We start from the raw sequence: 15,467 nt of genomic DNA on the forward strand, positions 1-15,467 counted from the left end.
TTGAGTTGTTCTGGCAGTTGTTTGTGCTTGCACTTCTGTGATGAAAAGAAAGACAACTATTGTGTGAGTGCAAATGAGAAACAGGGTGAGAGATTGTGTGAACAATAGAATAAGGGGACATGTGATGTGGTATTTATGTAAGAGTGTGAGTGGCAGAGAGAGAGAGGGAGGGAGATAGACAGAGTGAGTGAAGAGTTGACATGCTACACTTGTGACTCGTACGGAAATGAAATAAAAAACAACTTCACACTGCTGCATTCACACTCGCTGTGCAACTCCTTAGAGTCTGGCGAGGAGAGAGAGGTGTCATCGTAGCACTCAAGAGTTTCTCCCACAGGCATCGTTTCCCTAGCAACCAGTGTCTTAGGGACACCCTGGCCCAAAGAGGTGACCTTTGGTGACCTCTGTAGGCCATGGATACCACACAATTATGTCGTGATATATGTGTGTGTGGTCTGGGTATGTGTGTTGCTTGTGTTTGTGTGTGTGCGTCTCTGTGAGTGCATTTATGTATTTGTGTGTGTGTGTGTGTGTTGTAGTTCTACCTGCGTGTTTAAACAGCCCTCTTGCTCATTATCAGAGTGACATTTGTGCAGGCCTGCAGGAGCCATCTGGATGCGTCCCACACACATGTGAGAGAGACCAGCCTGCTTTGGATCTGACTCACTTCAAACAGCCTCCCTGCCCACACACACACACACACATGCACACACACACACACACACACACACACACACATACAGATGGCACAAACAGTGTTGTGGCTTTCGCTCCAGACTAATATTTGACATTTAATAACAAAAGTAGTCTTTGAGAGAGAGAGAGGGATTGTAAATCTAGCCATTACAGAAGCCATTGTGAGACTTGGAGGCCATTCAGAGAAAAGTAACCCTGAAGAGACAATCAGTGTGTCTGTGTGCAATATCTGTGTTTGTGGGACACTTGTTGCGCGAATGAGGGTTGAGAAATCCCCATGCAGTGAACAGAGAGAAAGACAAAGAGATATCAGAGATAGAGAGCAAAAGGGAGAGAGAGAGAGAATTTGTGCAAGTGTGACATTTTGTTTCTCTAAAAATGCTGAATCTGGTGTGTGTAGGTTTCAGATCAATCTGACCCACTGATAACTAGGCTGACTGAGAGGAGTGATTCAAATCTGGTTTCAATATGACTCTATAAGAAAGAAAAGGTTGTACTGTATGTGTGAATTAGCTTTCTTTGGTAGTTTACGAGCTGAATCTGTTTTGTCTTGTCACTTTAGATCAACATGACATTTCTAATGAGTTACTGTATAACCGCAGTTGTGTTGACAGGCTAACATGCAGAGAGGTGACTGGCATGTGAAGTCATATCCTATGCAGCTTGAGCAAGTTACCGTGTTTAAAGGTGTTTCTGAGGTTACCAGTGTGTGTGTGTGTGTGTGTGTGTGTGTGTGTGTGTGTGTGTGTGTGTGTGTGTGTGTGTGTGTGTGTGTGTGTGTGTGACTGTACACTTTATGAATGCTGCTGTAATCTGCTCTGACGTGCTAAAACTCAGCTGCATGCTCTGTTTCGCTCTTTCATTCTCCCCCTCTCTTTTCGTTCATCTATAATTGAGTGCTCCCACTGTACATACTTCATTTGCTGGCTGTGAATAATGAATGAGACACTGAGCGGAGGAGCTTTTTCCCCTCCGCTGGTTTGATACCCGATTAGCCGTTTATCTGTGCTCTCCGTGACCAGGCCCGGGGCGCCCACCAAGCGCCACCCAGAGTGGGGCAGCACCAGGGAGATCGCAGTGCCGGGGGAGGACACACTGGCACGAAGGGAAAATGGCATCTACTCCTCACATTCTGTGAGCATCATCAAGAGGATGGTGCTAACGAGATACACCGCACAACCATTTTGGACTTGGACTGTATCCTTGGTGAAATTATATGTGAGGGCAAATAGAACACACACACACCACAGTGGGAAGAACTCTTTTGAGGCATATGCCATGTGATTCCTAGGCTGTTTTATCACCTCTGCACAGCTCGATGGACTTTCAAGCTGTGTCCTACACGCACTGTCACACACACACTCACCGTGCTTATTAATAGCATGTTTCAGTTCCACAACGCAGTGCAGAAGTGCAAACAAGGCAAGTTTGAGATGGGGGACGAAAGATGACGTTACTTCTTGGGGGGTAAAGTTTCCTAAACCGGTAGCTGAAAACTGGCATTCAGATTTCTTGGAGAAGTATGTCTCCTGACTGCTGTGTCTGTTTAGTAAATGACCCCCAGCCCCATTCTATAAAACACACACACTCTCACACACACACACGCTATAGCCGCACACAAAAACTGGTCACACGCACATAAACACAGACATGTAGACACATGCGTGCACACACAGAAATGCCACATTGTCACCAGTCTGCTGGCTACAATGTCAGCCAAGCCTGACTCCAGTGCTCAGTATGGCGAGGCCCAGACCACCATCACAGCATCTGATCATCTCACTGGGGGAGAGATCACACCAGCTTGTTTGTGTGAATGTGTTTGCATGCTTGCATGGACAAGTGTAGTGTGTGTGTGTGTGCGTGTGTGTGTGTGTGTGTGTTTATGTGGACAAGTGTGTGCACGTGTGTGTGTTTCTGCGTGTGTGAGTTCATGGACAAGAATGTAAAGTTTGTTTTGAAATTGATAATTGATTCTCACTAGTTGATGGGGACAGAGATATACTCTGCCTACGCAGAGTAACGATCCCCACCTCCAGATGAGTTCATGATACTCCCTTCACCTCCTCAATGGGTCTGGATGGAAGTCTTATTGCAGAGAGAACAAAACTGCCAAGAGACAGAGACCCTGAGCCTGTCTGAATGGACTGTAAGCTCTCCCAATGTCACCGGATGTCAATTGTCTGAATAAGCCTGAATATGTCTAGAATAAATAAGATAGATGGAGACAGACAGATAGACAGACAGATAGACAGATAGACAAATAGATAGATAGATAGAGAATGACAGAAAGAAAGAGGGCTGAACAGAGGCGCATGCTGACTGCTGCTGGTGAGTTCAGTAGGTTCAGAGAAAGAGCAGAGAGATGGGAGTCAAGACTCAATGCCCAGGGGACTGGAAAGTGGTGCGTGACTCATATATTCATGCACACACTCTTTCTCACACACACATACAGGCATATACACATGCCCATAACTATGCATGCATGCACACCCACACACACCCACGCACACATACACAAATTTCTTCATTCCCATTTGCATCACTAACACTGTTGAAAATCTTTCATGGTATTTCACCCAAAGGCCTGTTAATGATGTTGTCACAGTGGTGCATGATAATTCACTCAGCCACTGTGTTATTCTCTTGAAGAATCTTTGTAATTAACCTAGCCCAGAATTCATAAGGAAATCACTGAGGTGTACAGAGACTGTAGCTACTGTACAGTAGTTGTACTGGTCACAAGCACTCACAGGACTGGGTATGAATTACTGCTCTCAAACTGGAGGTCACCTCAAGCACAATGAACTGGTGTTGCCTTCTGGGTTATATGTTAGTGTCCGCAGGAGAATATCGGGGTCGCTGCTATCGATGATGTGCTGCCTGTCAAGTCAAAGCAATCCTGTCAGTCAGGAGGCCTCAACAGACTGCTCTCTCTCTTAATGACTCACCAGGCCTCATTTAGAGAGAGAAAAACACCGCCGGTCGCGCCAAATCCCTCTTGCCATCACAACACCCAAATTACAACACAGCACACTGCAGCCATCACAGAGAACTCATGACACCCAGATACAGCATTTAGACACAATCTCATTCCTAACAACTCATATCCCATGTCCTTTTCAGATTCCCAGGCGAGTAGAGAGTAAAAATGTAGACCTATTTATAGTTCAGTCAAGACACATATCGATTAAACCATTTATTGCAATGTAAATATGGTTGTCTTTGGTGGTGTGGTTCTATCAAAGTGGACACGTCCTGCCTGAGCAGCTAGCATAGCACAACAAAAAGGTAAGGAGAATATAATATTGATCTCCTGGTGGACGGGAATCATTTCAAAGTTATGTATAGACTTTTGAACAAGCCAGTCAAAAGGTTTCACAGATCATTACTTTTTTGTACAATCTGATGATACAGAAAGACAGTATAGAGGATGTAGGGGATGTTGGAGGGTGGCAGAAATTGCACAGCATGCAGGTAGATACTACAGCATGTTTGAGCATGTGCAAGTCCTCTCAGGAGAAGGCCTGGACCTTCAATTAGCACACCTGAAGTTGATTGTGTGAGAGACATCAGCTGTGTCATAACAGGACTAGCTTTGCCAAAGTATATTGTATCATGAAATGGCCTCCCTTTGCAACCCCTATTATCATCTCAGAACTGGGATTTCCCTACTGTCGACGGGGACTTGAAGAGTTTTACACATACAACATCCACTAACTGAGCTTCACACAATGGAGTTTGGTTACTACAGAACCTGTGATACATCAATAACAAGGGCTATCTGCTAACACAGTGACTCAATGCTGGAAGTCTCTGGCTCTATCACACACAAAGACATCAAGAACTAGGTGCTTCTTTGATGTGCTGCAGGCCTAAAGTGGTGGTACTGAAATACCTCCAGCAGTATGTGAGGAATCTGGCTGACTGTTTGTCTACAAAGCTTCTGACAATGTCCTTGAATTACAACAGCTAATTAGCACGTTGACAGATCGCCCTGCGTGCTTCAGCTCCTCTCTGGGAACAAAGACTGCTGTTCTTGTCGTCTGTGAGCGCTGCACCAGCAGACAGACCGGCATGCTCTCGCCAGCTCCCAGCACCGAGAGGTGTAGTGACGGTAGGTGTTTGCAGGAGACACGTGGATGTCTGTTACCATGGAAACATCCAGGAAACACACACATGCTCTTGGAGTTGTACTAAACTTGGAGAGCTTAGAAGTGCCGGCTGTGTAGAACTCTAGTGTCTCTCACTGTACAGAGTAGCTACTGCAATCTGGGCAGGAGGAGATGATGAAGGAAAACCAAGCTCATTGTGAGGTGTGTGTGTGTCTGTGTGCATGTGCGTGAGTGTGTGTGCGGGTGTTGGTGTTGTGGAGTGTGTGTGTTTACTTTACCACAGCATGACTCACTAGCCACATCAGACACTGTGTTGCAGCAAACAGAGACATCTTCCTGGTTTCATAGAGGAAGGCAGCTCTGCTGGGGTTCAAACTGGAGAAGCACACATGCACACATACAAGGTTACACACACAACAATAGCCTGCATTCACACACACACAACCACAGACACATTCAGGCATGCACACACGCAGGCATGCACACACATGCACCTTACAATCAGCAGAGTACTGAATATATGCACGATAACAAATACAAAATCAATACAAAAACACTTTTCTAACCGACTACTTCTTTGACTTGTCAGGTCAGTAGTGATGTGTTGTTAAGCAGCCCTTCAGTTCAGTCTCTACTGTTTACCTGATGTAATACACACTCTTCTCCACTAGAGGACTGTGTTCACCAGTAAATAGATTATACTCATATTCCAGTCCAGTAATGAAGAGATATATAATTCATATAATAATATATAATTAATCATACATTTATGTTTGGTGCATGAATTCCACATGCACGGAAAGCCAAAAATATGTTGGTTTTGGAAAATCTATAATTAGACTCCCAATTTAATTCCACAACATTTTTACAAAAGCCTCTAGATGAGATATGTTAGATTGTTCATGTTTGTCTTGTTAGGTGAGTGTGGTGTTTTCAGTGGTGGTTAGACTTAGTTTCAGTTCAGCGTGATTGATGTTGGTTGACTCCCAGGCCACCTGTAACTTCTTGCATCTGGAGTCTGATGATCTGTGATGTAACGGGTACAGTAAGGTGCTCATTAGGTAGAAAGGACTTAGGACCTGACAGACTTTCTCAAGCTCACGCGCTTATTAACCCCCTGGAGGCCCTGCATGTTTGTGTGTGTGTGTACGTCTGTGATTTATGAGTATGCACAGTATGTGTTTTTGTGTGTGTGTGTGTGTGTGCAAGTTTGTGCATGTGTTCATGTGTCTGTGTGGTGTTGTTTAAGTGTTGGTGCAAGCGTGCGTGTGTGCATGTGCGCAACACATTTTTCACAGGAGTTTCACATATAACTACTTGGGTAAAATAAAAATATTACGCACCAATAATCAACATGCACACTCACTGAACATGCATGCAAACAAACCCATTACATGAGAGAGACATAGAGAGACAGAGACAGAGAGAAAGAGAAAGACTGATCATAGAACATTCATCTTAAATCAATGGTGAAATGCTTAAGGGGCAGTGAACTTTCTGTTAGAGATACCACCCTTACGTTTTTCATTCAAATTTAGCAAAAGTAACAATCTGGTCAGGGGTGCCTATTTACCCCCAAATGGGATGAATGATGTGTAACTGTGTTGGAAGGCTGGCTGTACAGGAGAAGTCAGGTCAGAGGGTCAGATGGATCTGCGTTAACACTGTTAATCCCCCGTCAGTCTGTCCATCCAGGCTGTCATTATGTCACCCAGTCAGGGAGATATACTCTGCTGTCTGCAACCAGACCACTGAGACAATGGCCAGATACAAGGGAGAGTTGAAGGGGTTTTGTAATCCTGGTATATTCCTTCACCATGCTCCACTTGATCCCATTCCAGGCTGCCCCCCTTTAGAATGTCCAGTTGGTACAGGCCACACTACTGTAACCCACACTCTCTCCCTCTGCTTCTAAGCTGTAGCTTTGCACTGCCATGCAGGTCTAGGAGAGAGAGAGAGAGAGAGAGAGAGAGAGAGAGAGAGAGGGAGGAAAACAACTGAATGGAAGTATAGTAATCGTGGAGACAGCGACAGAGTAAGGTAAGAGGAAGAGAAGAGGTTAACAAACAGCTCTGAACAAGAGAGAGAACAGGAAGGGGAAGAAAGCACTGGACTGTTCAAATATCTGTAATATTTTCTTGGTTCTCAACTCCAGTGGTTCAAAGACTAGATGACCAGCCATAACACACTCCGGCGCCCTGTCCTGAAATTCTGACAGGAGACAAGGACTCAGACACGCACACACTTGTGTACACAAATACACGCCACTGTGCCCTCATCAACTGGATCATGTCTTCAACTGGATCGACCAACCACAACAAACGTCTTTCTTGTAAGTAATGTATTGTGTGTGTGCTTTAACAAAAATAATATTAGATAGGGTTTCAGTGTGAGCCCGTTGCATCTGACCTGCTTGATGCAGAATCTGTAAGACAAGAGGGAATACAGGTTTTGAACAGCTTTAGCCTTTAGCAAATCTCTTCTGACTATCCTCAGTCAGGAGAGTAGTAGTGTTTTCCTGACCACACAACAGAGAGAGACAGACTGATGTGCAGGTGGGATGACCCTAAACATCATTGTCTCTCATCATTGTGTTATCTGAACAGGTGACCTGGACCTGCAGGTACTGTAGTTTCTACACGCCTATGGGAAAATGTGTCCAAACTTTTGACTGGTACTGTATATCTCTGCTCCTTACCTCCCAGACAACATAGCTGTCTCCCCTGCCAGATCATAATGATAATGATGTACGACAGGGATTCCTTTGTTTCTGTTTACAATGTGTGGTTTGTCTCTGGGTGTCATGCTGAGTGATGCAACTACCGGTAAACAGGTCATACACTGCATTACATGCGCTGTCTCATACACAGAAATGCGAAACCACAGAATTTTACAGAATTACATCTGTAAAAGAACCACCATAGAAGCATTCTGGTCTCACAAGGAAATATTTCAGAATAGGTTGCAGGGTATAGGTTGCACAGTCTAACGGGTAAGCTTTTCTCACTGTCTTTTAATAGGCCTGCTGTGCAATTTTAGGCTTAACCTAACAGACACATGCCGGATGTGTTCACTGGAGGGGGGTGATCAACAACAGGCTTAACTACAGCCTTAGCATGCTAAATTTGTGTTCATTCACATAAATATGTTGTGTGGCCCAATAAACCAGCTTTCTTAAATAGAAATTGATAGAATACAATTAGAATAAAATACTGTAACAGCACATGACAACACATGTCCTGCTAAAGCACTACTACTACTTGATATGGTGTACCTGCATTATTAAGAGTGTCTACAGTATGGGAGTGTTTTTTCGAATCTAATCACTGGATGTGGCATAGTCAATTTACCCCCTGCTCCTGTGCGTGAGTGTGTGTGTGTGTGTGTTTGTGTGTGTGTGTGTGTGTGTGTGTGTGAGAAAGAGAGAGAGAGAGAGGGGCCTGTGGGGACCTGCTAGAGAAGTTCACTGATTGAACTAAATGAGCAGGAGAGAGGAGATCAGGGGGTCAGTTATGCCCAGACTAAAGTGCTGTAATGGCCCTGTGGAAGGGCTGGTGATGGAGGGTCTGGTTAGAGAGCCTGGGGTACAGGGGGAGGTGTCCGGGCAGAGATGCAGGAGTGGTCCCCGGAGACAGAGCCTGTCTGAACATGGAGATGGATGGAGGAGGTGAAGGCACACATAGTAGAGAGGGGGTCAAAGCATAGTGACTGTGGACAGAGATGGAAGGGGTAGGAGTGAACCTGCCAATAAACCAATAAAGGCTTCACAACCCCATGCTGTATGTGCTGGAGACAGGAGGCAGAGGGGTTTAGTGTTAACAGTGTTCAGGGAGCTGGTGGTCTGCATCACGTCAGACTGTTAAGGGTCTGTAGTATTGTGTACCCTAATAATCACAGGAGTGAGAGACTGTTGTGGTGCAGTGAGCCCACTCATAAATGATGAATGGGCTGACGGCTGCTGTGTCCCAGACACAGTGTGTGTGAGAGGCACTGCCTGGGTGAAGAACAGTGCTCACACCGAGATATGATGTCGCTGGAGACTGAATAGAGCTGGCTTCTGTTTCCCTCTGGAGAATATGGTGATCATTAGTTCAATTGTTTGATTGGTCTGTCTGTGTGTCTGTTTAATCAGTCTTTCCATCTGTCTAACTGATTGTCTGTTGGACTAACAACAACATCATGAACAGGATTTCTCGGATATATTCATGTTTTACCACACCCCATGTGACATTCTGTTTTCAAAGAAGTTTCAAAGGAAACTTGTGTTGGTCTGCCTTAGGTGCAGCTCTTGTTTACGTGACATATTACTGCACACACACCTTGACAAATCACCCTCAGTACCACCACACATCTCCTGATCCGAGTTATTTCCAAGCCCAGCTTCTTACATTCAGTCCAAAGGCGGATAGCAGATGCATATCAAGGAGAACAGCCTTACAGCCGACAGAAGAGTCTGTCCATTCTTAAGAAAGGTCAAAGATGGAAGAGAGCCTACATCAGGCAGGGGCAAGGCAGACGTTGACATGTAGTACTGTAACAGAGGAGATGGAGGCAGAGAGAGAGGAACTTCAGAAGAAATATCAAAAGACAGTTGTGGATTAGCAAGGAGGGAAAAGGTGATCATGTGGTCCAGTCTACCCCAGACCCCCCTTCCCTTGCTCACCCCATGATTTCCTCAACATGCTGAGGGCAAATTCCTGGAGATGCTAATCTTCTGCACATGGACCCGAAGGCTGTGTGCTGAGACAGATGCAGAGAAATAGGGGACGAGAGAGAGAGAGAGAGAGAGAGAGAGAGAGAGAGAGAGAGAGAGAGAGAGAGAGAGAGAGAGAGAGAGAGAGAGAGAGAGAGAGAGAGAGAGAGAGAGAGAGAGAGAGGAAAAAGGGAGCTAGACAGACCAGTGGAAATGGGAAGGGTGCCAAATCAGGGTGATTGTGATACTAATGTATGAGATTGAATGTGATAGTAACACAGGACATGTAGCTGAGGAAATGGAGCTCAGGTAACACGAGCAGTGTTAAAGGTAACTGGTCCTCTCTTCCATGCAGCAGTCATGACGTATGTCATGACTCTAGTGGGGAGGTATCCATGGTGCAGAACCCTTGACCTTTACGCTGGTGTAGCTGCACACACAGCTCAGACAGCACTGTTGATGTATCAACTGAGGGTGTCCTCTAATGTACATGTGCACACCTTCAGCAGAAATGTGAGAACATAGACCTAAAAAACCAGGTCGAACATCAGGACATTTGTGACTGAATGAATGACATCATTCCACCATGCCTTTGGAAATCCCAGCCAGCAAAACAGAATCTCTCATAACACAAAACTGAAGCAGCAGACAAAGGCAGCAGACATCATGCAAAGGAATTACAAAGCTTGAGTTGCGTAACACTGCGGTCTCATTTCTTTAGCTGAAGAGCTCCCTCCATCTTCTGACCATGACCACCGCCCACCCTGACCTCTCTCTATGTCCCTCACACACCTACACCCAGTCATATATGATCTAGTCAGGACCAGTACAGTACAGTTCATTGTACAGTCTGGGTTAAAGGATTTGAACAATGGCTGAAGGATTGTCGATGTGTTACGTAACCAAATGAAGGTTTAAGGTAATTATGGCTTAGTATGGAGTGAGTGTGGAGGAGGGGACTTGTACCACAAGTGTGGTTGAATGTTTATACCTTAGTCATCGGATCAACCTAATGCAAGCTCCAACGAAGGCTCAAGTTGAGTTAATGGGTTAGCTGACGGTCTAGAGTGAGCTGTTCAGATACCTTAGCATCCCTCTGCTAACCCGCAGAGATGGCAAGTCTTATCATGTGAGGAGGAGAGCAGAAGAGAGTTGCTATGTCTATTCTGGGATGAGATAAGCTAGAGATTTGTTCCAAGGTTGGTGAGTAGCACCCTGCTGCTATGATGCAGACAGACAGACTGGAAGGCAGACAGACAGGCAGTAAGGACGACAGACAGACAGGAAAACCTGTTGACTGCTGTGATAATTGCACCTTGGCTAAAACTGTTGGCTTTGCTGCCAACAACGTCATCAATGGTCCCAGCAACCTTTAAGCTTCTTGTTTCACAACCGCATGTGTACGGATGCATTGTGCTGTGACTATCACCAGTGCCCTGGTAAAATTCATGCCAACATAATACACAATGCTGACCTGTTGGGATGTGTAGACTACTACAATGGGAATGCGAAGGTCTGCAAACAAACAATCTGAGAACTCAAGAATGGCCACAGTGGTCTGCTCCCTGCCATCTGTCCCTGAAGATGAAAGACAATACAAAGTAAAGAACAAATGCTTTATAATTACACAAGGCAAAGTTACAAATCTTCTATTTTTGTGATGTTCAGTAAATCACAGGCAAAATCACAGGCAGAAAAAAACAGATACAAATCTTCTAAATCTAAATTATATTGGGTAGCACACCTTAGTTTCCACAGGACTTACAAAAATCAACAAAAGACAACATGCATGCAGCCATAGACTCCTTGATATTTGGAAGAAGAAAGGTCACTTGGACTGGCTGGTAGACTTTTGTCGCTGTTGAGTTTGTGTAACCATGCGTAGAGCTCTATAGTAAACACTTGCATAAGACAACATATTGAGCTGCCATACATTATTTTAGACATAGATGCTTCAGGGGTCTTTCACACACATGGCCCTACCCCCACCCCACACATCACGCCACATCGCCCCCTGATCCTTTGGTCTCTCTCTCTTCCTCTCTGTCTCCCTCTTTTCTTATCATTTGGTGTGACACCTCAGGGCCCACATGCTGCATTCCACTCTTACTGTAATACACACTCAACATGACTGGATCTCTAACAGCGTTTGGCCATGGACGGCAGATCTTGATTGAGAATGATTGCACATACTTACATAAATACTCAGTAAGTTCAACATTTGACTGACTCAAACTGGAGTGCCCTGCAGAGTCCTGGCCCCCACTGGCCAGCACGGCCTTTGATGTTTGGTCCTGAGACAGGGAGCCAGCAGGGATGACCATGTCTTTTATATAACTATCACTGATGTCCTTAAAATACTTTTACTGAGGAGCATCTAACTCCCTCCTAGTAATCTTACATAAGAAATATGAACAATAACCTTTGAAGAGACTGCTTTAGCTGATGAGAGATAAAAAAAACTTCTTTTTTTTAAACACATCGCCTCTGTAAGAATATGTGGTGATTAAACTAAGAAGAGAGGGTAGGAAGCATGAAAGAGAGAGATCATTTGTGTGTGTATATATGTGTGTCATTGGTGGCTGGGGGCTCTGGAGTTTATGTAAGATGTGCTGTCTCATCATCATCAAAAGCCTCTTTGCTGCCATGGCATCCCCATTTGACTGTCCTCTCAAACTGTTCCTCTGGCTCCGTGGGCACCTCCTGCCCACTGGCACTACCCAATAGACTTGCCCACCCCTCACCCTTGGAAATGCTAATGATAGTGTAGTGCATTGAGTAAATAAGCACCCTCACTTGCACTGTATCTCATGATACTATTTGCTGTATAATACACAGTACCACATTGTCTATAGTGTCTTCTATATTCAATTCCTAGACTCGTTTTTCTGTCCAACAGGATGAAAATGTCCCCCTGGCTGTGCCTGATTGACAGAATCAGGTCCCAGGGTGATGAGAGTGGCAGCCTCACAGCAAAGCAGAGCCTGGCAGGGGGCAAGCTGGGCCTCTGGGGACTGCTGGCTGTCGCTCAGATGGCTATGGCATCATGAAAAAACACAACTGTTTTAAGATGTTTGGGTTGAACTGACAGTCAAGCACAAAGAAACCCTTGAAGTCACGTTGACACACACAGTGTAGGTACACACACACACACACACACACACACACACACAAACACAAACACACACACACACAAACACACAGAGGGGACATGAGTCAAAGTGTCAGCTCATTGAGCCCAGCAGGAGAGTGATTGCGGTGTGCTGAGGAGAACATCACAGAGTTACACAACCGCAGCTGGTTAGATGGAGATAGCTAGGGCAATTTAGGAGGACAGGACATCACTGGAGGTGTGCCTGAGGAAAACTGCTCTCCGCCCATCTCCCTTCGCTTCATTCCTCTCCTCTTATCGCCCTCTTTCGGTCAAAAATAGAAATCTATATATATGTGTTGACATGTTGTACTGCCCTTCTGATGAGAACAGTATTTATTTATTTATGTATGTATGTATGTATGTATGTATGTATGTATGTATGTATGTATGTATGTATGTATGTATGTATGTATGTATGCATGCATGTATGTATGTATGTTTATATATATATATATATATATATATATATATATATATTCTTGAAAAAAGATATTTCCACAATGATATGGCCTACAATTGCTGACGCTCAGAACACTGTGGAACTCAAGAACATATATAGAAAGAGGGGTTTATTGCCATCTGCTGCCGCATAGAGAAATTGTTGTGTTCATGCACACCACTGTGTCCTACTGGCACATGCTTGTCTAATAAGGAGCAAGACTGACAGTTGCCCATTGGATGTATGTGTGTGTTGCCTGTACTTGTTACCAGCGGAGACAGACAACAGTCAGAGAGTTGTGGATAATGAGTCATCCCAGCCCCTGAAGCTGAGAGAGAGACAGCGCTTCTTTGAGGAGGTCTTCCAGCACGATGGCGACATTTACCTGGCCTCCTCCCATCTGCACGTTGATTGCAGGAAACGTAAGTGACTAATATGTCCCAACAAAAACATGCACACTTAGTCATCAACATCCTGTAGAGGTACAAGCACAATGTACATTTCACACAAGCCGAGAGGTCACAAATGTTTGCATGGTCCTGGTATTTGCTGAGGTACACACATGATATACTGAGGTAAGCCTTGGTCAATGTGTTATGTGTTGTGTCCTTCATGCAGCCCCCATGGGCAGCATCTCGTCCATGGAGGTGAATGTGGACATGCTGGAGCAGATGGACCTGATGGACATCTCTGACCAAGAGGCCTTGGATGTCTTCCTCAACTCGGGGGTGGATGACGCCCCTCTTGCCTCGCCTCTACCAGGTACACCCTAGTCACCTGGCCTCTACCAGGTAACACTTCCTCCAACTCTTCTCTTTTACTCACACATCCTTTCTCTCACCCTCTCCAGAGGTCGATGATGAAGATGAAGAGGAGGATGATGAGAGTGTGGAGGTTGTGTACAGGGAAAGACCGCTACTATGTTTGCCCAGTGACGGTCGCCGGGGGTCAAAGTCCCGCATGTCATCAACCTCATCTGGATCCAGTGATACCAGTGGGGGCTGTACAGACACCCCTGTGATCCAGTCAGATGACGAGGAGGTTCATGCTGACACCCTGCTACTGACCTCTGTCCCCCAGGCAAGGGATGAAGAGACAGAGGAAGAGGAGGAGGAGGAATGAGGGCTGTCGTCATCAAAGTGCCAGATGTCTAAGCAATGAAGAGAGAGCAAATAAATTGTAAATGTTACTCTCTTATCTCTCTCTTTCTCTCTCCCTTTGTTGCTAATGCTTAGATAGCCCCTGTGCATCTGTCCCAGCATGGAATACCCCATTACAGGATAGTAGTCATGTTAGAGGATTCTGAGTTAATTACTTAATTTCCTCTAAGACTGAATCTGTTACCAAACTGTTATAGTACTGTAGTCCCCCCCAGTTTGGTCTAGAAATGCTGTTGAACAGCCAAGACACAATTTTGCCTTTTCTTTATAGTTGACTGACGCCCTGTTAATTGTACTTAAGTCATCTGATACACCTACTATTGTTAGACACTCAAACTGGTTTTTCTTTATTGCTTTCTGTCCCTCCCTGGCACACCCTTTCACAACACTTCCATTCACTTACAGTCTTTACATTGCCTCGTCAGTTATTAAGGAGTGTACTTTGGTGGGGCTTTTAAATGTAAACCGATTCAAATTCCTTTTCTATGTATGACGCTGTATGCCATTCAGACCAATGCGCTCCATGCCTCTCTTGGGACACACCCTGGATATGTGCTGATGAATTATGCAAACTGTAGGATTATGTTGCTAGTGATATGTTTGTTTTTCCATATACCTTTGCATTTTGCTAAAGGCCCGGGTGGGAGGTCTGACCATTAGATCCTGTGTCCAGTATCCTTCAGCTGTTCCAGGCCAGTGATGTCAAGGATTAGCCTGGTTCAGATAGCAGCACTAGTGGCTGTAGTCAGACAGTAGAGGGCAGAGCTGAGCCACATGCAACCTAACCTCAGGCTATCTTTCAGTGAACAGTACTTCATGTACTTCTCATCTCAGCTCAGTCCCATTTCCATGTTTGTAAATGCACGCCACTGTGTCAGTGTGTGAATGTGTCTCTGTATACCTCCCCTGTACTGTAAGGCAATGAGGTGGTGTCATTGCCAGTATATTTCCTGGTGATTATGGTTTACTCTGTAGGCATATATGTGCATGAGACGCGTGTTGTGAGTGTACTGTATTGTGGACATGGTGGTCTTCTCCCTTTCTGTTTTGTAAGCCTTGGGCACTGGTCATGCTGAAACCTGGCACGTAGAGGGGTTCACATCGCTCTGCAACCTAGCACGTAGAGGGGTTCACATCGCTCTGCAACCTGGCAAGTAGAGGGGTTCACATCGCTCTGCAACCTGGCACGTAGAGGGGTTCACATCGCTCT

The 15,467-nt window shown here is 45.2% G+C and overlaps 1 protein-coding gene across 1 annotated transcript; it reads left to right on the top strand.

The window, feature by feature from the left end:
- The first annotated feature begins 6,789 nt into the window (after positions 1–6,789).
- LOC146252059 (dysbindin-like) lies at positions 6,790–14,294 on the top strand. Its single transcript, XM_084680789.1, has 4 exons — positions 6,790–7,143; positions 13,370–13,519; positions 13,716–13,859; positions 13,948–14,294. The coding sequence occupies exons 1-4, from the start codon at positions 7,101–7,103 to the stop codon at positions 14,217–14,219; spliced, it is 609 nt and encodes a 202-aa protein (XP_084536915.1). The 5' UTR covers positions 6,790–7,100; the 3' UTR covers positions 14,220–14,294.
- The last annotated feature ends 1,173 nt before the right edge of the window (positions 14,295–15,467 follow it).

The sequence above is a fragment of the Hypomesus nipponensis genome, chromosome 18 (genome assembly GCF_054491055.1).
Source record: "Hypomesus nipponensis isolate SF chromosome 18, ASM5449105v1, whole genome shotgun sequence".
NCBI lineage: Eukaryota > Metazoa > Chordata > Actinopteri > Osmeriformes > Osmeridae > Hypomesus > Hypomesus nipponensis.